The 21335-nt window shown below is 41.7% G+C and overlaps 1 protein-coding gene across 3 annotated transcripts; it reads left to right on the top strand.

Annotated features, from left to right (window-relative positions):
* Positions 1 to 535: 535 nt before the first annotated feature.
* On the top strand, positions 536 to 20350 carry usp20 (ubiquitin specific peptidase 20). Of its 3 annotated transcripts, none has more exons than XM_053410989.1 (24): positions 536 to 1016; positions 1222 to 1275; positions 2093 to 2155; positions 2245 to 2370; positions 2508 to 2610; positions 2826 to 2895; positions 2984 to 3097; positions 3224 to 3302; positions 4413 to 4908; positions 5008 to 5157; positions 5789 to 5901; positions 6141 to 6313; positions 8675 to 8769; positions 8856 to 8889; positions 8982 to 9027; positions 9133 to 9313; positions 9443 to 9569; positions 10693 to 10862; positions 12188 to 12269; positions 13756 to 13864; positions 13961 to 14063; positions 14150 to 14218; positions 14312 to 14482; positions 14868 to 20350. In XM_053410989.1, the coding sequence occupies exons 1-23, from the start codon at positions 939 to 941 to the stop codon at positions 14467 to 14469; spliced, it is 2793 nt and encodes a 930-aa protein (XP_053266964.1). In that variant the 5' UTR covers positions 536 to 938; the 3' UTR covers positions 14470 to 14482; positions 14868 to 20350. The 3 variants fall into 3 exon arrangements, with proteins under 3 accessions (XP_053266964.1, XP_053266962.1, XP_053266963.1); XM_053410987.1 differs by having other exon boundaries at positions 3224 to 3323; XM_053410988.1 differs by having other exon boundaries at positions 3224 to 3323; positions 14312 to 14515.
* Positions 20351 to 21335: the final 985 nt, after the last annotated feature.

Below are 21335 nucleotides of genomic sequence, written 5' to 3'. Positions count from 1 at the left end.
ATATATTAAAAAAAGTAATCTCCGTTTGCTCTATGTTTATCTGGTTACACATTTATAATTTGTTTGTAATGAAGTCATCTACTATTGCTGCATATATATCCTGTCACTTACGGTAACATGCTTTCAAATTTGTGTTATACGTCTGTTGCATTTAATATAGTTCGCCGCTCTTAAAGCCCTGGGGACCAGTTTGAACGATGCACAATAAAGCGTCACTTCCGTAAACATCTTTCTATCTATCTATCTATCTATCTATCTATCTATCTATCTATCTATCTATCTATCTATCTATCTATCTATCTATCTATCTATCTATCTATCTATCTATCTATCTATCTATCTGTACGTAGCACATTATAAACAGATGTATAATTAGTAAGATGGATTTCTCCCTTGGCTCTGTTATTGGTAGTGGGCTGGATCTGTGACGCTGACGTTCGTTTCTCCTCCTCCAGCCTTGCGTCGCGCCGTGCTGTGCCGTGCCGTGCTGCTGTGGATGGGAGGGGGGAGTTGTTTGGGGATGGTGGGCCGGAGCTTTCGCGTTCCCTCTCGGCTCAGCTCGTCGGTTCCTCGCTAGCATCCGATCCGCGGCCGGCATGGCTCGTGTGGCGGCGGAATGAAGAGCTTGCGGTGATCGCTGCTCGTCTTCGGTAAACACGAGTCGCTCCCGGCTGCTGCTGAGATCGAACCCACCGTGGGGCCTTCCCCTCTGCAGAGCTGTCACAGTCTGTGTGTGGGGACTTTGTTGTGCTGCTACCGTGGAAAAAGATGAACGCTCTATGCCATCTTCATGTTGTGAGCTAGAGATGAAGGGCACGAGGTGTCTCGCTAATTTGTGTTGACATCACGAGATTAGCATTAGCTACAACGCCTTGACTCCTAGAGTCACTACAGCATTGTTATTACTGCCCTGTCATATTAGCAGAGAGGGAATAGCTATGGCTGAGCAAGACATTTGTCCCCACCTGGACTCCATAGGGGAGGTAACCAAAGACGACCTGCTCCAGAAGTCCAAGGTGGGTTTTCATTCATTTACTGTCAACACAATAGTGCACAATGTCACAGATGCACAGTGCAGCCACATACACTTAAGAGCAACCATGTAAGCTGGAGTTGTTTTTGTTTATGCATCTACAGCGTTAAGCATTCTGGTTTGTGTGTGTGCACTTATAATAACATATTCTATTCTTATCTGCCCGTGTTCTCTTTCTATTGCTGCAGGGGACCTGCCAGTCGTGTGGAGCGGGTGGCCCGAACCTGTGGGCCTGTCTGCAGGTAACGTCAAGTCCTGCATCCTCTTCTGAATGGTTTGAATTTATCCTTTCAAAAGCTGATTGTCGGTTTAGCTGGTGCACCTTGTCAGACAGACGATGGCGATTGCCAGTGCAACTAGAATGGCAGTCGGTGGATACCTCCCCCAGAGACGTCAGTCCTCTGAGTGTAGTTTTCTCTCAAGATCTATGAATTATATCTCAAGAAACTCACAGATCTGATATCCACGCATCTCAAAACCATTGACATTGTCTCAGCTACTCATTGGTGGTAGTTGCAGGCTATTTGCTTCCTACAACTGCTGGGAAAGAATACCCTCCTATAAGAATATTTAAAATCCACTAGATCAGGAGTTTCATTTTGATCCGAACCAAAATGTACACACTCACCGACATCACCAACCCGTCTAATATATCTGAATTTTCCCATCAAGATTCACACATAGTTTCTTTGGGAAATCAACCAAAACGTTTAGAAAAAACAACAACATCTGCCCTCTGATCTGGGAAAAATCTTCCCCGACTCATACTGCATCCTTCCACAAAATTCCGTGGTAATTCATCCAGTAGTTTTTGCATAATTGTGCAAACTAACAAAGAAAAGCAGATGAAAGCATAACCTCCTTGGCGGAGGTAACTTCTGCTGCAACATTACTAACACATTTCAGATAGGGGGGGCCAGGTGTTTGCTTAATAATTAATGACGATAAAGGAAGTATTATTATAATTTTTTTTAAGATGCATATTCAGATAGATATACAGGTAGAGGAGAGAATTCAAAAGCCATGAGATTCTGATTCTAATATGTTTTTCCTCTGCAGAATGATTGCCCTTACGTTGGTTGTGGAGAGTCCTACTCTGACCACAGCACCCTGCACGCACAGGTAACAAACACCTGTGCCGCTGGTCAATATGGCAAAGTACTAAGGTCGGAAGATTCTGCTATATGATCGTACGTGCGTGTTTCCTTCAGGCTAAACGGCACAATCTGACGGTGAACCTGACCACGTTCAGAATCTGGTGTTACGTTTGCGAGCGGGAGGTGTTTCTGGAGCACAGGCCCGCCCCTGCTCCCCACCACTGCAAAGCCACGGAGCAGGTACGACTCCCACGAGGTCACATCACCTCATGTGGTTTCTGTCCCTGTTCTGCTGGCGCTTTTTCATATTCACACAACCTGATTTTTTTCTTTTACTCACCTTCATAATTATAGTATCTTTTTAATCGTTTTCCCAGGAAGCACCTCCTCAGCCAGTAGGTCACCCACTGAAAGCCGTTCCAATCGCTGTGGCAGAAGACGAGGGTTCGGAGTCAGAGGAGGATGAGCTGAAACCCAGAGGTACAGCAAATCTGTTGTCATAATTTTGTCCCCCTAAACAATAGTCTACATCTTTAGGTCATAGCTGCCATATGTCATAATTACATTTATTTGAATAGCCACCACATTGTTCTCTTTAATCCAGACCACAAGTCATAATTATATTTAGCTGTCCCCCTAGAATCTGGGGTTAATATCTAACTGCCTAACACCTTTGCCATTGCTGTTGTTTGTAGGCTTGACAGGAATGAAAAATATTGGAAACTCTTGCTACATGAATGCAGCCCTCCAGGCCCTGTCCAACTGGTGAGGTCACTTCCTCTCATTACCACGGATGTAGGTCTCCCTTTCTATGTTTCTATTCATTCATGTTTTCCTTCTGTTCCCTCGCCAGTCCTCCTCTCACTCAGTTCTTCCTGGACTGCAGTGGACTTGTCCGCACCGACAAGAAGCCTGCTCTCTGTAAGAGCTACCAGAAACTCATCTCAGAGCTCTGGCATAAAAAACGGTAAGAATCACGCTCTTTTTAAAGTGGCAGGAACAACGGCTATCCACTGAGACTGTTATCTGTCATTCAATCATTCACATGAAATGATCTGTAATATACCGTCTCTCATGGCTGCTTCGCTCTCAGGCCCAGCTATGTAGTCCCCACCAGTCTGTCTCATGGCATCAAACTCGTAAACCCCATGTTTCGTGGTTACGCTCAGCAGGTAGGGGCAAGCACCCAGCAGGTAACTACACCTGGTCACACTCAACATCTTAACACTGTCTCGTCTTTTGTTTTTAAACTGTGAACCCGTTTGCTGCTCGCACATTGACCTAAAATGACTGAAATGTTTGTTCTTGTCACCAAAAGGTTCGACTTGCGTTGTTTACTTGTTTGCATGTTTGAAGGGGTGTTGTCTCTGTTGAATTAAGGATAGACAAAGTCCTATTTCTTCTGTAATAATGACATAACAACACTATGCAAAGCCTCTTACGGAGTATGTTGGAAAAACAATTGAATCTTTAAGGAAAAGTCGGACAGTAACACCGAGTGATTCATAGAAATGATAGCAGCCATTAAAGAGAGTCCAGTCAGTGCAGGCTGTAACTGGTTCATTCACTTTCTGTGTTATTAACAAGTCGGGGATGTAATTGTAAAGATAACACAAAGGCTGTTGGTTAGGATGTTCTTATTGTTAATTCATCAGAGAGCTACACTTAATGTTATCATTCCTAAGTGCATAAATGTGCACTAAGGTCTGCATAATGTATTATCAGGAATTCTAGAGGGTTTGGGCCTTTTGTGGATCTAGAAATGTTTATCTGCCGTGTGGAGCCCTGTGTGAATATTTCCTCTTATAGCATAAATTACTAATGGATAGTGCTATTATGGATATTCACATTGGTATAAAAAATATACTTTAATCGTAAATGAGGCCTCTATTGATAAATAGCATAGGAAAAAACTTAATGACCTCATTATTTGGACAAATATAGATTAAAAGGTGTCTTAAGATATCCACTGATAGACAAATACAATGTTATCAATGTTATTGGGATAACAGGTCAAAATGTCCCCATGTTCTTTCCATGACCAACTAAAATGTGTACTAACAGTATTTAAGCCCTTAAAAGTGTATCTCTTGAACAATGTTTCACTTTAGTATTATTTTTTGCATATTTCTAATTCAATCAGCCTGTTATGAGATCAAGTGTACAGACATTTATCTGTTACTCATTCCTATTCTCTGCTAAACTCCTGTCTCTGTGTATGTACAGTAGCCTTGTTATACATCCTCCTGTTGACTTAATGTCCCGTGCTTGTCTTGCTGCAGGACACTCAGGAGTTCCTGCGCTGTCTGATGGACCAGCTACACGAGGAGCTGAAGGAGCCTCTGACGGAGTGCAGCATGAGCGGCGAAGAAGGCGACGGGGAGGACAGAAGAGACGGCGACCGCTCCCCGTCGGAGGACGACTTCCTGTCTTGCGACTCTGGCTCCAGCAGCGACCGGGGGGAGGGAGGAGGTAACTGTGAAGGGGAGCTGCTCGTGCAGGACGAGTGCGACGGGGTCAGGCTGCCGGAGGCCGGCGTCAGTCCCGGCGGGTCCATCTCGGAGAAGGAGAGGCTGAAGGAACGAAGGGTGTCCGGCTCGTCCCTCCGTGGAGGCTCGCAAGAGATGGACGAGGACGCTGATGTGGATACAGCGGCTGTGGAGGAGGTTCCTGAGACGGGGGAGGAGGAGGGGACGCCGAGCGCTGAGGTTCAAAACCAAGAGAACAACCAGACGTTAAACACTCCGCAAGTGCAAGCCCCGAGCAGCAACACCTCAGGTATAAGAATCCGATTGTGTACAAACTAAACTTTACAAAGCCGCGCTCACATTTGACTTGAGGATATGATATATTATATTCATCTGACACCTTTTGTAGAGCCAGACAATGAAGCGTCCATGGCCCAGCCGCAGTCCACTCCCTGCAGTCCTGTGCGGACACTTCAGGAGCTGCACACCAAACTGTCCTCCAGTCCACCTCGCTCCAGCCCGCACCGCTCTGCAGGACCACTGTACTCGTTCAAAAAAGGTGAGGAAACGTCCTGGGGTCCGATAGACACAGCTCTGCTTTGAATATCTATATGGATATATGTACACAGTTCCATATGTGAGTTTCTGTGATACACATATTGGCAGCCGTGAGAGACTTTTGAGAGTCAAGGCAGCAAATGTGATCCACAACATAGCAGTTTTGGACTCAGCGGATCGATTGTCTTCAAATTACACACAAGAGTTTATGAATACCAGACTGTATAACTATGAGAATGATAATGTGGCATCTTTCACAACACAAGGTGCTTTACAAGTTAAAAATGAAGCGTTGTGGTCAAACAATTTGGAAAAAAAGCAATTTGTAGAACATTAGAGCACAAACGAAAGAGTAAGAATGTTTGAAATGATACAAGAGTGAAAATACAATATAAACATGATAAAGTGATTAAAACTGCCAGTAAGAGTAGAGCTTAGATAAAAAGTTAATAATTATGATGAATAATGAGTTGAAGGTGAATACAGAAGATAAGTGGTTTCCTATCACGTAGTAATAATATACACAGTCTTTCTGTTGCTTGCCTTTGTTTTAAGCACTTTGTCAGCTGGTCCCAGTCAAATAATGTCAACCTTACTAAGTCCGCCCCTCCCTGCTGTGACGGGTCTTCCAGCTCAGCTGCTGCTCAGTGCCAGGAAGAAGAAACAGTCCCACTATCGCAGTGTGATCTCCGACATCTTCGATGGCTCTATCCTCAGTCTGGTCCAGTGTTTAACCTGTGACAGGGTGAGCTGTGCTTCCCATGTTTAAACACCAGGGGAAGCTACTCCCATCACCACACTATATTACTTCTGCTATGTATCTGGTGGCGACAAAACTACGCCATGTGTAATTATACAGTCCTTAGTACACGATTTTAGTGATTAAAGTGAATGAGTTACATTTAATTGAATTGTTTATTGTACATAAATGCATTGCTCCTATTAGGACATGCTGTGTAAACCACATCTCTGAATGAATGACAGGTGTCTAACACAGTGGAAACCTTCCAAGACTTGTCCCTACCTATTCCTGGTAAAGAGGATTTGGCCAAACTCCACTCGTCCATCCACCAAAACCTTCCGGTCAAGACGGGGGTGTGTCCCGACACCTATGGCTCGCAGGGCTGGGTCACCTTCATCATGGACTCCATACGACGGTCAGTGGAGCATGTTTAGCCGATGCGGTCGGGCATTTCCCCCTAAATTCAAATTGTATACATATTGCACCAAATTATTTAAATATGTAAATATCAGTTTTGTTCATTGCAGATCCAATTAATTGTTCCCTGAGAAATGTGGTGAAAACCTCAAAAATCACTCAAAGTCGCAATGTAAAAAAAAATTCCCTGATCCGCACCAAACTTTAATATCCAGTTGTTTTTGCATAATCTAGCTCAATAACAAATACATCTATTCAAACACAGCCTCCTTGGTGGAGTTAATTAGCATGGAGTTGTTGTGCATTAGTCTGACACTGTATGATTTATACTTTCTACTTTGTCTGCAGGGTTCTGACAAGTGGAATCTTGACTCAGTGTTAATAAGACTATGTGAGGTGGTGGAGGACACACTTAAAGGCACAAGAGCTGCCACGTGTGATGCTCCACACATGATGCATGCAAGGGCTTGTAGAGCTGTCCTTGATTTTGCTTGCAGCACTTCTCCTGGATTTGGCAAATGAAGATATGACGTCAGATGTGTTTCTTTTAATAAACCACCCTTCAATCTGATCAGGACTTGACGTGGAACCTGAGTTTTGCAGCAGGGTGCTTACTTGTACTTGAGTTGTCCGAGCTTAGTCCCTTCACCTTTCCTTAGATTAAATTGGCAATCCTGCTGCTCATTACCAGCCTGCAGGAGGTCTGAGACTCGGGCCGGGACTGATTGCTCTCAGTGATTAAGTAGAAGGAGCAGGGCTTTGAAAGTGATTGATCCAGTGCTTCCAGACAAGATTGAGAGTGCTGAGTCATCAGATGACCCAACAGGAATGACGTTGCATTTTCAAGCACTGTAGAGGGTTTTGAAAGTAGAGTTAAAATCAAGCAGTTCATGTTTTGTTCACTGTTTCTTTGTTATTTTGCAGGATAATGCAAAAACTACTGCACCGATTTCCAGGGGTAATTGTGTGCAGGGGTGGGACATTACCCAAGAAAGATGTTGGAAATGTTAAGATGCTGGAGCGGATCCAGGAATGTCGAGATAGTGCGTTAGATCTGGTGGAGGTACCATACCTTTTAATGATGGGTATCTCCGGAAAAAATCTGTTAGTTTGCACATACCTGGACAGTGTCTGCTTCTTTTGTCGTCATAGATAGCAGGAGGCACGCAGAGACAAGCTTTGGCTTTGGCATGAGCCCTTTTCTCATATTCCAGCAGTTCCCAGAAATCAAATATGAAAAGCTTCATCACAACAGTGTTTCCCTCTGTGAGTTCAGTGTTTTCTGAGGCACTGCAGTATTCTGGGCTGCCCGGTTATGAGGAGCAAATGCCTCTGTGGAAGTAGCAGTGTCAGTGCTGCAGTTCTTCAGCTCCTGGGTAATGTGGGCAGTTAATAAACATGATGATTAATGTCCGTCCTGGACTTTAGTGCTGCTCTTATTTATACTATTTATTTCTTTGAGTCTGATCTATTGTAGTAGTTACTTGTCAAAAGGGGGAGACAGAAAAAAAGCTTTACAACAACCACTGTATATCCCCACGTCCCCTCCCATACCATCCCACCCACATCATAGATTGATAATAAATGAAAATAACAAAATGAGATAAATGTTATTATTATTATACATCTGAAATAAGAAAATGGGATTACAGTATACATAATAACAAGATAATAATATTATAATAACAACAATAATAATATTAACAGTAAAACTCTTCTGCTTACACATTTAATATCAATAATGAAATTAATAGAGAACTAGAATGGGACTCAATAGAGTGTTTCCCTCTGCCAAGGCCCAACAGTCTCCTTATGAAACCATATTTATATTCACTGGATCTGTAATTTTATTCCGATCTGCCTCAAATCTTACACAGTAATAAATACCAGCCTCCTTTTCATCAAGATGAATTACTACCTGAGGAATCAACAAAAATGGTACTTATGTCAAATCTCACAATGTTAGTAGAAAGTGATAGAAAAATTCCTGGATCTGCCCTTGATCAGGATCTGCTCCAAAATGGAACGTGTTCTTCCTCATGCTCCACCACCATCTTTTTTTCCGTAATCCTGCTTTCAATCAAACAAATGCAGACAAGAAAAATAATCTCCTCTGCGGTTAGACTGTTTTTTCGTGCCCTCGAGCTAGATGTTTTGGTTTCAAACCCACAACTTCACTCTGGTTCAGTCCTACTTATCCCATCAGCCTTATCAGTCCAGGCAACATGGCATATTAATTACTACATAATGCTGACCCATGAGGAGGTCGTATTGTCAATATGATCGCTGTCATGATACACAGTGAGGACGCCCTGGGGCTATATATTTATATACGCTACATGTGTTTGTATTTGAACAGGTTTGTAGTCTCGTGTATCCCCACTTGGTTCTGGGGGCCCATGGTGACACTAGAGGACTGCCTCGCTGCCTTCTTTGCTGCAGATGAACTCAAAGGTAAACATCAATATAAACTATTCTATAATAATGTATGATTTTGAGGAAACTGTCAGAATTAACATTACCATTCATTATTTTCTCAGGGGACAACATGTACAGCTGTGAGAGGTGTAAAAAGTGAGTGTGTGTAGTAAAAAAAAACATTGAGACCTTAACAACAAGGGCACTTTTCATTTACAATCATTTACATGGTCTGTTGTTTTCCACAGGTTGAGAAACGGTGTCAAATATTGCAAAGTGCTGCGACTTCCAGAGGTAGGGATTTTCTTCTTCTTCATTTTATCATATCTCTCTCTCGTTCGAGGTCACAAAGAATTCCTGACTGTTTTTGTTCCCGCGTTACTTTGTCTCCGTTTGCAGATTCTGTGCATTCACCTGAAACGCTTCCGGCACGAGGTCATGTACTCGTTCAAGATCAACAGTCACGTGTCCTTCCCATTGGAGGGCCTCGACATGCAACCCTTCCTGGCGAAAGAGAGTCCATCTCAAGTCACCACTTACGATCTGCTGTCAGTCATTTGTCACCACGGCACGGCAGGAAGTACGCGTAGCTTTCTTTACCACAGATAAAGCACATAGGCTTGACATATGCTTGATCTTAATCCGCTTTGGTTTTTATCTGTGCAGGGTCTTTCTTTACTCTTCTCCTCTCTTGCCCCGTTTTCTGCAGGTGGACACTACATAGCTTACTGTCAGAATGTGATTAATGGACAGTGGTATGAGTTCGACGATCAGTATGTCACAGAGGTCCATGAGACGGTGGTGCAGAATGCAGAGGCCTATGTGCTGTTCTACAGGTGAGCATCGGGAGACCCTGTGATTAGAGACCTGGTAATACCATCTCTCCTGAGTGATCTGATGACAACTTGTCAGCACTAGGTCCAGGTCTGAACGCACCAAATGTCCCCTGAGATCCGATCTGGCCTGGGACACATGTGGCCATATTTAAAAGACGGCCCACTCAGCTGACGTCCTCTGACCTGCTACAGTTCAAACCTATTTTTAAGCTTCTCAGTGTCCATATATTGATTTGTTTGTTGCCACTGCCACAATAACACTGTTCAACACATACGATATAATGACAGATGCTTTTTCTTTCTTCATAGCCTCGGCATTCTTTCATCCTCCTGATTCCGCTCTACCTCTTTCTCTTTATTTCTCTCTCTCTTTTTCGTGCCAGTACATGCACACACTATCTGTGTCTCGAGTCAGAAGCCGCATCCTTTGAAGGACTTGGTCTACACAGTCCACATCGGCTACAGCCTTGATTGGCAGTGTAGACCGCGTCGGCTAAACCGAAATGAGTTGGTCTGGTCCTCTTATTGGGTTACCTGTTTGCCCCGCCCTTACACCCATTGTTTAGCAACAGAGCTATGAAGGAGAAAGTTATTTGGTTGATTACTGTTTGCTGCTCTGATGAGTACTTGCATTTAAATACAAATTCTTTAGACTTTTTCACCTCACTTACTACCCCCATTACCAAAAACAACTGAGGCCTATCTCACAAATGCACACTCACATGTATAAATTACAACAAAAGTAACAAATATCAGGTATGGCAAAGAAAATACTTCAAAGAAAGAACCCAACTTTGCAGAGTAAAGCGTGTCTTCATGTCTGATTTGACTTTTGCATACGTTTTGCCCTCAGACTTTTCTCACACCAACACATACACACAATGAAGCACAATTAATCATGGGGCAGGTTGGGCCGGTACGGTTCCCCCCCCGCCGGAGCCTCCGTTGTGGAGAAGGACACGTTTGTCGGGCTCGTTTGAAGGAGCCTTCAAGGATGCATTTTAACGCTGGTGGGAACAGACCACTGGTGATCGGATCCCTCAGGACGGATGATAAAACCAGGTCTGAACGGGACATTTACCCTGAATCCACTCTGACTGAATTCATTTCTCGACACGTGCAGGAAGAGCAGCGAGGAGTCGGTGAGAGAGCGGCAGAAGGTGGTGGCTCTGGCCAACATGAAGGAGCCCAGCCTGCTGCAGTTTTACATCTCCAGGGAATGGCTTAACAAGTTCAACACCTTCGCCGAACCAGGCCCCATCAGCAACCACACGTTTCTCTGTCAGCATGGCGGTGAGCGGCTGGTTGTGTCTTTTCTCTTCAAGATCTTTTCTGTCATCCTAATCCTGCCTTAACACACTGACAAAACAGGCTTACAGTGCATGTTTATTAAACGCCACTGCTTTTTATTGATAAACTTCAGCTCTGTGAAAACAGTTCGGTGGATGTTTGTCAAGTCTGAGAAAACAACTGACAAACGGGCACAAAGCAAGTACGATAAATCCGTTAGTCACAATAACAGTAATTATGTTACTTGACAGGTTACCCAGCAGGAAAAGAAATAGGTCACATTACTTGTTCTACTTTCTGGCTCCGTCAAAGGTGACTTGAAACAACTGTGAATCCGTCTGCTCCACACATCACAGAAAAGAAAACAAGCCACTGTTTGTTTTAACAAGCCTCCGACTTGCGATGAGGAAGCATTTACTTTCAGCCTCTTCACACTTCCCCGCCTGTGTGCTAAGCTAACAGGTCCTGCAGCTGTCTGTCTCCTGTGTGTTAGGAATGGAAACTGGTTTAATATCCCACACAAATTACTATTCACATTTAATTTTGACTAAGTAAAGTTTAAATTAAGCTTTTACATCTTTGAAGGGTTTGCAAATGGGCTGTAGTTGTGACCGACATGTTCCCAGTTCAGACTTTAGATGTTGGCAGATATTTCCTTTTATTCAGTATTACCGTACAGTTACAGTGTCAACCTCCAGACTACCAAAATAAAGAAGGACAAAAAGATATTAACGCGTTCAACTGGGTATCCATGTTTCCATCACAGGAAGCCAGATAAATCCTGTGTCCTCTGCAGAGTAATTTGACCTGGGAGTGAAGCCCGATTGTGTTTATTCCCATCTAGGACAAAAAACTGGTGTCAGTGGGTGTTAGTGTATTTGTCGACCAGTGGAAAAGGATCGTAAGTCGCCCCCAGTCCCACAGATTGTGCACAGGTGGACATTTTTTAAGGGAAATTTCTGGCTTCTCTTGATGTTTCAGCTTCCAGGACAGATAATTATTGTTCTCTACCCGAAAGACAAAGCACTCAGTTGTGTTATTCCCTCAATAATCTAAACCAAACTACCTCACTGGTTGTTTCTTTTGGATTCGTAGAGTTATTGGCTGGTTTTTATGTCTTGACTGGAAACAATCCCTCATTGCTTTATTGGTTTTGTAAGTTATAGACATCACTGTTTAACAAGACAGCTGGGACGAGGCAGGGGATTTTTGTAGAAGGAATAAAAATGCACTGTTGGCGTGAGCGTTCTCTCTGGTCTCCATTTACAGACCAGGAAAAAAGTCATTGATTCATCCCCTAACTCTGAAAATTGTTTTTCTCTGTCCAGGGATCCCTCCTAATAAATACAACTACATTGACGACCTGGTTGTGATAGTTCCTCAGAATGTGTGGGAGTACCTTTACAACAGGTAAATATTGCAGCATGCTACCATTTTAGTGAACGACAAAATGCATCAAAGGAATTTGTTTGAGAGTTGTACATACATTTCAATAAAGTGAAACTAAAGCGCAAACTATATATATTTGTCAGCTAAATAATGTTTAGATTGCAACTGTTATTTAGCTTTCTGTTATTGTAAAATGTTATTTTCCTTAAACTGGTGTTTTTTTTAATTGGAGATTCATACTTTTATATTTGACTTGATTGCATAATGCTTTAAAGTTGTTTCGAATTGGTTTTACCCACTTGCATGGACACAAGTTCCCGGTGGTCAAATACTTGAACACTCCAAAATTCTCGGTGTGAAAAAACTTTTATTTCAAATGCTTTTGGGAATTTAAAGATGAGATATCAGTTAATGAGGCTTTAAATCTATCCAAACTTTTAAAGTGAAGATTATAAATCTGACTCCTCTTTTTTCACAATATGTCGTGAAGACCAGTAAGATTTCAGCTGTCAGCTGGAATACCACCAAGTTGGAGCATACAAAAATGTCAAAATGATGAGATCGTCTATTTCAATCTGATTAACACGATACTCGTTTTATCACCGCTGCAGACATATGTAACAGTATTATACATTTTAAACTTTTTTCTTTAAAAGAACACACTTCAAACTGAACTTATGAATCTTTACCACAAAGTTACTGATGAAACATTGATTAGAAATCGTCAAAATGAAGAGAAAACCTGTAAAACAATGACCGAGTTCAGATCTGGTTGTAAGATCCGTCCTGAGTGATCAGATTACAAGTTGTCAGTGCCAAGTTCAGGTCTGAACACACCTGAATGTGTCCCGAGATCTGATCACTCAGACCATATTCTGAGGTTGTCTGGGTTTCCTGGGCCACATATGAAGGACGGCCCACTCAGCTGACGCCCTCTGACCTGCCACGGTTTAAACACATTCTCAGTGTCCATACTTCGATTTGTCTGTAGCCACAATAACAGCACTGACCAACTAATAATGACTCACAATTTTCTAACAGTAGTCAAATCTTGCTTCATTGTAGATCTGCAGCCCATTGATTCATTCAGCCCCTCCTGTCTCGCTCTTTTTCTCTCCCTCTTTCTATCTCTTGCTCGCTTGTACGCACACACACACACACACACACACACACAGGATAAACTCAGACTGGATTAAATCATTTGCTGTTGGCGAACACCAATGAAATTCATGACTATTTGCATATAGAGCGAGGAGGTGAAATCCTATGACATGTGGTCACAGGAGTAACATTCAGGAGGCCTTCTGATACCAGGTCTGAACAGACAGACTTAACACTGTCGACTTGCGATCGAATCTCTCAGGACAGATGCAAAGGCTCCAACAGGGCCAGATATTCAGTTGTGCGTTTTCATCGGGTGCTTACTCTCACGCTTTATTAATTTGAGTCAAGCGGTCTGTTGTCGTGCCTTTCTGCTAAATGTTTGTGTGTGTTTGTGTGTGTGCAGTTTCGGAGGCGGCCCCGCAGTCAACCACCTGTACATGTGTGCCATCTGCCAGGTGGAGATCGAAGCTCTGGCTAAACGCAGGAAAATGGAAATCGACACCTTCATCAAGGTGACGGCTTGTATTTCTTTTTTTAACCTATTGCGCAAATATGTCAGTATACTTTGTTTTGGGTGTTGATGAGCAGTTTTCACTGTTTTCCTGCAGCTGAACAAAGAGTTCCAGGCTGAAGAGGCTCCGACAGTGATCCTGTGTATCAGCATGCAGTGGTTTCGAGAGTGGGAGAACTTTGTGAAGGGCAAAGACAATGGTATGATCCCGCAGCTACACACATTTAGGTTGTTTGTCTTTTGTTAGTTACAACACATTTGACATGATATTTTGTTTTGGTTTCAGAGCCGCCTGGTCCCATCGACAACAGTAAAATCGGCGTCATGAAGAGCGGACACATACAACTAAAGCAAGGTAAACCTCAGCATCGATCACGGAGGCTGAAAAGGTGGAAACGTCACAAAACAGGTGGTTCTTTAAATGTTTTGAACATGTTTCTCTCCTCAGGTGCAGACTATGGTCAGATCTCAGAGGGGACGTGGCAGTACCTGTTGGGTATTTATGGCGGCGGCCCTGAGATCGCGGTGAGACAGACGGTGGCCCCTGCCGGCCCCGAGAGCCTCCACGGCGAGAGGAAAATCGAGGCAGAGACCAGAGCACTTTGAGATATAAAGAGAGGTTGGAACCTTTTCTTAAACGGGCAACCCTGCAGTAAGTGCTATCTTGGCACTGACTGCATACACACATACCTGCACACAATCACACGTTTTAATGTACTATGGGTAATGTGTAACATTTCACTGGAAGCAGTGGTCCTGGAGCGTGCAGACAGTCCTGGAACCTGCATCATTTCCACCCACTTTGTTAAAGTCAGCTGCATGAGCTCAGAGATTCCTCTCTGGCCTGCAGAGAGCGCGATATCTACAAGATCAGGCCAAGAATAATAGAGGAGGAATATCCAGTTGATAAACAGCTATAAATTAAATCTTGACTGTGCGAGCTGAGGGCACATGAAAGGTCTGTTTTGTTCTCAACCTGTTTCTCAACTCTCACTTATCCCCAGGTCTTCTGATTCCCCGTTTCACTCCTGCCCTCACAAGACGCTGAGGAATTTGCACCCTGGTGAAGAAGCCTTGCTGTGAGCACTTTGTAAATGTAGCAACATATTACGCCGAGTCTGTGTGTCGCAGGGAGGTGATAAAGGCACTTAACTATCACATAGTTTATTTATTGGACAACTCCGATCCTCGATGTTAAAAAGGTGTCGTAATAATCGTATCAGCATCCCTGGCTGTGTGTGGTAGCTATGGTGTTTCAGTGGCTGCTGTATAGCGACTATAGGCGTCATGTACTGCTCAGCTGGCGGTGGTGGGCCGACAGCCGCCGGCGTCGTGAGCCACAACGACGAGGAGGACAGAGCTGCAGCGGGATGTTCTGGTTTTTCATGACTCCTCCTCTAGTCGTCGGAAACAGCAACAACCAGTAGACGTTAACAAGCTTTATGTTGTTTGCCTGTTTACTAGTTGCATAGGAACGTGAGAGATATTGCATAAATCCTACTCTTGCACCTCCAACCTTAAGTAGACAAACACTGAGCCCTCAGGAATGAAAGACTTCTGTTTGTTTCAGCCAGCGAAATGACCAGGTTAATGGAGTCTTAAAGGTAAAATACCACAGTGGGTTTGTTTGCATGAATGGAGTCTAAAAACACATATTTAGGGTCATTTATATTTGAACAGCTTCAAAATTCATGCAACTGCAAACTCCACCTTTTGGACCAGTAAGGATATTTCACTGACACCAGTGGTTTGGCGGGACAATAACAAATTGAATTGTTCAAAAGTATGGAAATATTGACTATTTCTATTCAGTTTATATCAGTACTATCCAGAAATCAAACTTAGCAACATGTAGATATCGTTTAAAACACTACAGTGGAGAAATACCAAATTTATTAAAAGACTGATTTAAGAAAGAGAGATTGCAGAAAGAAAATTATGTATCTGGTGCAATAACGAAGGAGTGTAAAGAGAACGTCTATAACAGGCTTCTCTGATAGTGAGTTTACACAATGAGGTTGAAGGATTTATTGCGGCGTGATTAACACTATTAGAGGATATAAATCCAAATTGACCAGGAATGCAGTGTCCATTTAAACCAAGAGGGGGCAGTATTAAGTGAGATGAGAGAAATAATCTCACAAAATAATTAGCACAACATGCACAAACTCATACCTGTAAAAGCGGTGAGGTAATTTATGGTACTATTTTTTTTTGTCAAATATATTTATTTATTGTTGAACATATATTGTTTCCACTTTATCAGACGAATGAAGCTGTTTCCTGTGGAAGGGGGTTGTTTACTAGAAGGTTTTTGCTCTGTAAAGTATTTATGCGTCTCCAATTTATCACTGCTGATTCTGCATTTGACTATTCCGTGTAAAAATACACCTGTTTTCACTGTGTAACACACCATGGTTTCCTTATTCAAGATTCTGTTGTAAAGACACGTCCATCCAAAGAGCAAGTGAAGAAACACGAGGATCCCCAAATCACAGAGCTTAGTTTCGAGCAAATCTTACACCTTTAATGTTTCTTATGTTATGTGTTGTACATTTTTACATAATTTGCGACAGTTCTAGCCTCTCCCAACAGTTACTGGCAGCAAGTATGTTCTAATCTGACATCTTCATTCACTACACATTGAGTAGATTGTCTAATCAGTGCTAGAATACATTCAAACTAAAGTAAAATCTGGGAGAAATGTTGAGTCAGTCCAAGTCAAGTTAAATTAACCTGGTCCTCCACTGTATCACTGTAGATAAATCACATGCTTGCCTTGTGACCCATGGAAAATAAAATCCATCAATCATGTAGTCAGATAAAACTTTGCCTTTCCATGTTCCATATGTACTTAAGTACCAATTTTGAAATCTTAAACTAAAACAAAAACCTCTAGAAGTCAGAGATCCACTTGGACAAATGCTGCTATTGAGAAATTACCAGTCAAAATTAACACAAGACTATTTGATATACAAAAGTGAAAGATGGGTAAATATGAGAATTCACATTGTACATAATAGTACTTTAGCTGCCATGCAGTATTCACGTGATACAGTGGTCAAATTATTTCACTTTTGATCCACTGATTTTGTTGCAGAATTAGAAGAATTAAATCTGAACTATAACCTGAAAGATAAAGGATACGATGAAGTAAAAACTGATGATCTGCAGTACAGCCACTCTACCTTGGAACACAGTGCCTTCAAGCCCTTCCACACCCACAATGCACTTGCACAGGTCTTGGTGACTTCATATGAATTCCCCGCATAGCTCTGCTCGGCTTCAGCCTTAGCGGGTCTCAGCCACATAAAGTGAAAACATCTGTTTGCGTTCGGAGTCCTCAGTAAATCTTCATCCACCTTCACACAAGAAAGTACAGAAGTGTACTGCATTCACAAAATAAATAAAAAGGCTTCTCATAATTGTGGGTTAGTAAATGAAGTTATGACTAAACTATCTCGTAATTATTAGGAAAGATGTCATACATTTCCAAACACGTAATTTCTGTTCATCAGTGTGCAGGAGTGGGCTCAAGACTTGTAAATTGTGTTAGATAAGGAAGCAAATTGCTATTTAATCTGGTTTTCATCAAAAAACACAATTATTATTTCAATTTTGACCCATTTGTCTTAATTACGAGACCAGTTTCTTGTAATTTTGGAATATTTTCTTGTAATTTTTGGGGGGGCACTCCTGTCGTCTTTAGATGTTTATACGCTGTCGCACAAAGAAGTTTAAAAACAGAGTGTGGAAGCTATTTGAAAGAGTCGTGCTAGCTGTTTCCCTTTGTTTACAGCATTTATGCTAAGCTAACCAACTTTAGTTCCACATTTACTACTACATGTGAAAGAAGTACTGATCCCCTCATCTAACCCTGCAGGAAACTATAGAAGAGACTACTAATCTTAAAATATTGGGTATATATCTACCATTGCCAATCAAGCTCTCTTTGGAGCCCCACCTATGCTAGGGACCAAAACTTTGTCACAAACTGGACAAAAAAAACCTTATTCAAATGGGCCTTAAAAGCCCAAAGAATCAATGTTGTTTAAATGTAATTTATCATCTGTAGTATTTGATTTTCTGCAATTTTGTTCGGGAATATTCACCAATAAAGCACAATATTTTTTGACATGTAAGAATCCATTTGTTGCTCAGTGGCTTAAATTTGACCCGTGGCCCTAAGAGGGTAAATCCATCTATACCAGGGAGGAAAATCTAAATATTCTGCCCTGAATAAATTTTTGTCCCTTAATTTATAACCTTATATTTGTGTTTATGGCCTCATTAAATCTTCATTCACCTTAACTCTAGAAAGTACAGAAGTGCATTGCATTCGCAAAAGAAATTAAAAAATGTCTCATAATGTGGGCTAGTAAGTCAAGCTATGACTAATCTGTCTCGTATTATTAGGAAAGATGTCATACATTTCCAAACTCGTAATTTTAAGAAATCAGTTGCCACTAGTTGGCCTCAGGACTTTTGAGTCATCTGGTTTTACGATATCTTCAGTATCAGATAAATTCACAGGAAGCTGTCAGTACATCCAGTGTTACATAAGGAAGCAAATTGCCATACAATCTTGTTTTCATCAAAAAACGTAAAGATTAATTACCTTTGAGTCATTTCTCTAATTAGGAGACCAGCTTCTCGTAATCATGGAATCTTTTCATGTAATTATCAGATCGTAAATTGTATTTATGATAAACAGTAGCCATAGTTACAAGAAAATGCCACCAACATGTTTTTCTTACGTGAATGCAATTCACTTCTGTAAGAAAGAAAGCTATTTCACCCTGTGCAAATTAATCTCATATTCAAAAGAGGCGACATTGAGCACGAACATTCAATTTGAACAATGTAGACATGAGCTCAGAGGTGTAAAAAGATGTAGAAGTTGTAAGGAAATAGCTTGATATTGTGGAAATGATAGGCTTATTCACTTTTTTTGGTTTGATGAGCCTCAGGTCTATAACCATAAACCATAAAATGTATTATTGCATAAAACTACTTAATTCAGGGGACAGAACAGACTTGTGTAACATATTGAATCTGATAAAATCTCCACAAGCTCAGCAGATAAGGATCATTATCAGAAGCCAATTAAAAGAACATCCCTGTGGCAGTATATCCAAGCAGGTGTGAATCAAAATATTTGAGGTGTTTTAATAGACTTTCCACCGCAGATTTTTTGACTTGTCATAGCAGAAAAAGCACGGGTGTGGCGAACACTGGTAACAATCCAAATACTAAATTTAACTGTCAGCTGAATTAAATGGTTCAGCTGGGCTCTCAAACCAGACACACATCACCATTCAAGTTATAAATCCAGCTTTTACAGAGCAACGTTACCATTTGGAGTCGTGGCCAAATGGCAAATGCTGGTCCAACATTACCGCTCTTTTAGCTCTGTTTTTGGTCTCCACCAACTCCTAAGAGAAATATAATGCCATGAGAGTGATGAGAATGAAGCCCATTGAAGCTGCGGGTAAATTTATATTCAGGTGTCAATTGTGTTCATCCCTCGAAGCGACCCCTGTCAGATTATACGTTCGATTCCACTATTATAAAACATTGATCAGACGCGCTTTGAGTTTAAAGCTGACGGCTGTGTTGCAGCCCAGCTAGCATTAATCTGGGCAGCAGGGCGAACGTTCGGACCATCTCCCGGACATCTCAGGTGAGGACTTTGAATACACAGATGTCACAGAACAACCCAAAGTCTGTGGTTGAGCCTCAGACAGAGGCTCAACCACAGACTTTGAATCTTTGAATTACCGAGGACCAAAATACTTGAAAAGATGATTGGAAAGCCGCTTCATTAATATTGTTAATTTCTCCTGAAAATGTCAAACATCTGTCCATGTTCTGTCAATGAATCTTAATCACAAAAAATATTTATTTGTCTTAAGTTTGATCTTTTGTCTCTCCCCACATGTCCAAACTATATCTACAATGATAATATGAATACTGTGGGTATATGTGTGTGACGGGTGGATACCTTCTGTGAGAATAGGTGCAATGAAAAAGAAAATACAAATCTTTGTGCAATCTTCGCCTTCGCGCTCATCAGAGATACTGGACAGCTATCAACAGGGCTGGCAGTAAAACCTGGGGCGACGCAGCTTATTATGTTGCAGTGTTACGAAGTGTCGAATGGTAATTACTTTTCCCACCTGTGAGTGTGTTTACCTGTGTTACGGCACGTAGCTATGCGTGTGGGATTTCCATTGCGCTGGAAGGTTCAGACATCTCTGTGGTTGGACAGAGTAGAATCAGGCGTGCACACAGCACAACAGGGTTTCACTGGCTCGTGTTCTCATCCTCACAGAGTGTGTGGTAGTTGTGGTCATGATATCGGTGAGGCTTTCAAACAACATGGGATTTAAGTGGTTGACCTCAATTCAATGGGATGTCTTAATGTCTGTGTAACTGATGTAATTAATCATGACTGGTTAAATTATTAAAATTGCCTGATCTTTGACTTGGTAGTTTTTTTTTCTTTACTTTGTTGAAAAAGAACTAGATACAAAAAGCGAAAATGGAGGAATAAAGAAAATAAACTTTTTTTAGGGGCCCTCCTGTCGTCTTTAGATGTTTATACGCTGTCGCACAAATAATCAGATAAGATACTCAATGCCGGTATCATGTTTGGTAAATCTGATGCTGGAGCCGGGAACCAGTTAACCGAGCATAGCGAGTGTAAACAGGGAAACTATAAACCTGGTTCTGTCCAAAACTGAGAGACCTATTTTTGTTTCTGTCTGTATAAAAAACAAATTGTGGAAACTTTCTGAAAGAGTCGTAATAGCTGTTTCCCTTTGTTTACAGCATTTATGCTAGGCCAGCCAACTTTAGTTCCACATTTACTACTACATGTGAAAGAAGTACTGATCTTCTCATCTAAATCTGCAGGGAACTATAAGAGACTACTAATCATTTTAAAATATTGGGTATATATCTGCCATGCCAATCAAGCTCTCTTTTTGGAGCACCACCCAGGATAAGGACATATGCAGGGCCTTGTTCCTATGGGCCCCAAAAGCCCCAGGATCATTCTTTAAATGTAATTTATCTCCAATAATTTGATTTGCTGCAGTTATGTTGTGGAATATTCACCAATAGAGTACAACATTTACTGACATGTAAGATCCTTATATTGCTAAGTAGCTTATATTTGCCCTGTGGTCTCAAGAGGGTGAATCTATCCATACTAGTCCTAATAAACTGAATATTCTGCCCTGTGTAGATTTTTAAACCTTAAATGATAACCTTGTGTTATATTTTCATCCCTGTCCATTTGTCTGTTAGATGGTATGTTTATAACCAAGAGTACATAAAAATAATTTTACAGATTTCCGAGAAACTTGGTGGAAGGATCCGATAAAGCTCATGTAAGAACCCATTCAATTTTGGTACTGATCTGTATAAGGGAGCGGGATTTTTTTTTATCACATTCATTAACATAG

This window comes from Pleuronectes platessa, chromosome 19 (assembly GCF_947347685.1).
Source record: "Pleuronectes platessa chromosome 19, fPlePla1.1, whole genome shotgun sequence".
Lineage (NCBI taxonomy): Eukaryota > Metazoa > Chordata > Actinopteri > Pleuronectiformes > Pleuronectidae > Pleuronectes > Pleuronectes platessa.
This window is presented reverse-complemented; position numbering and strand designations above follow the sequence as displayed.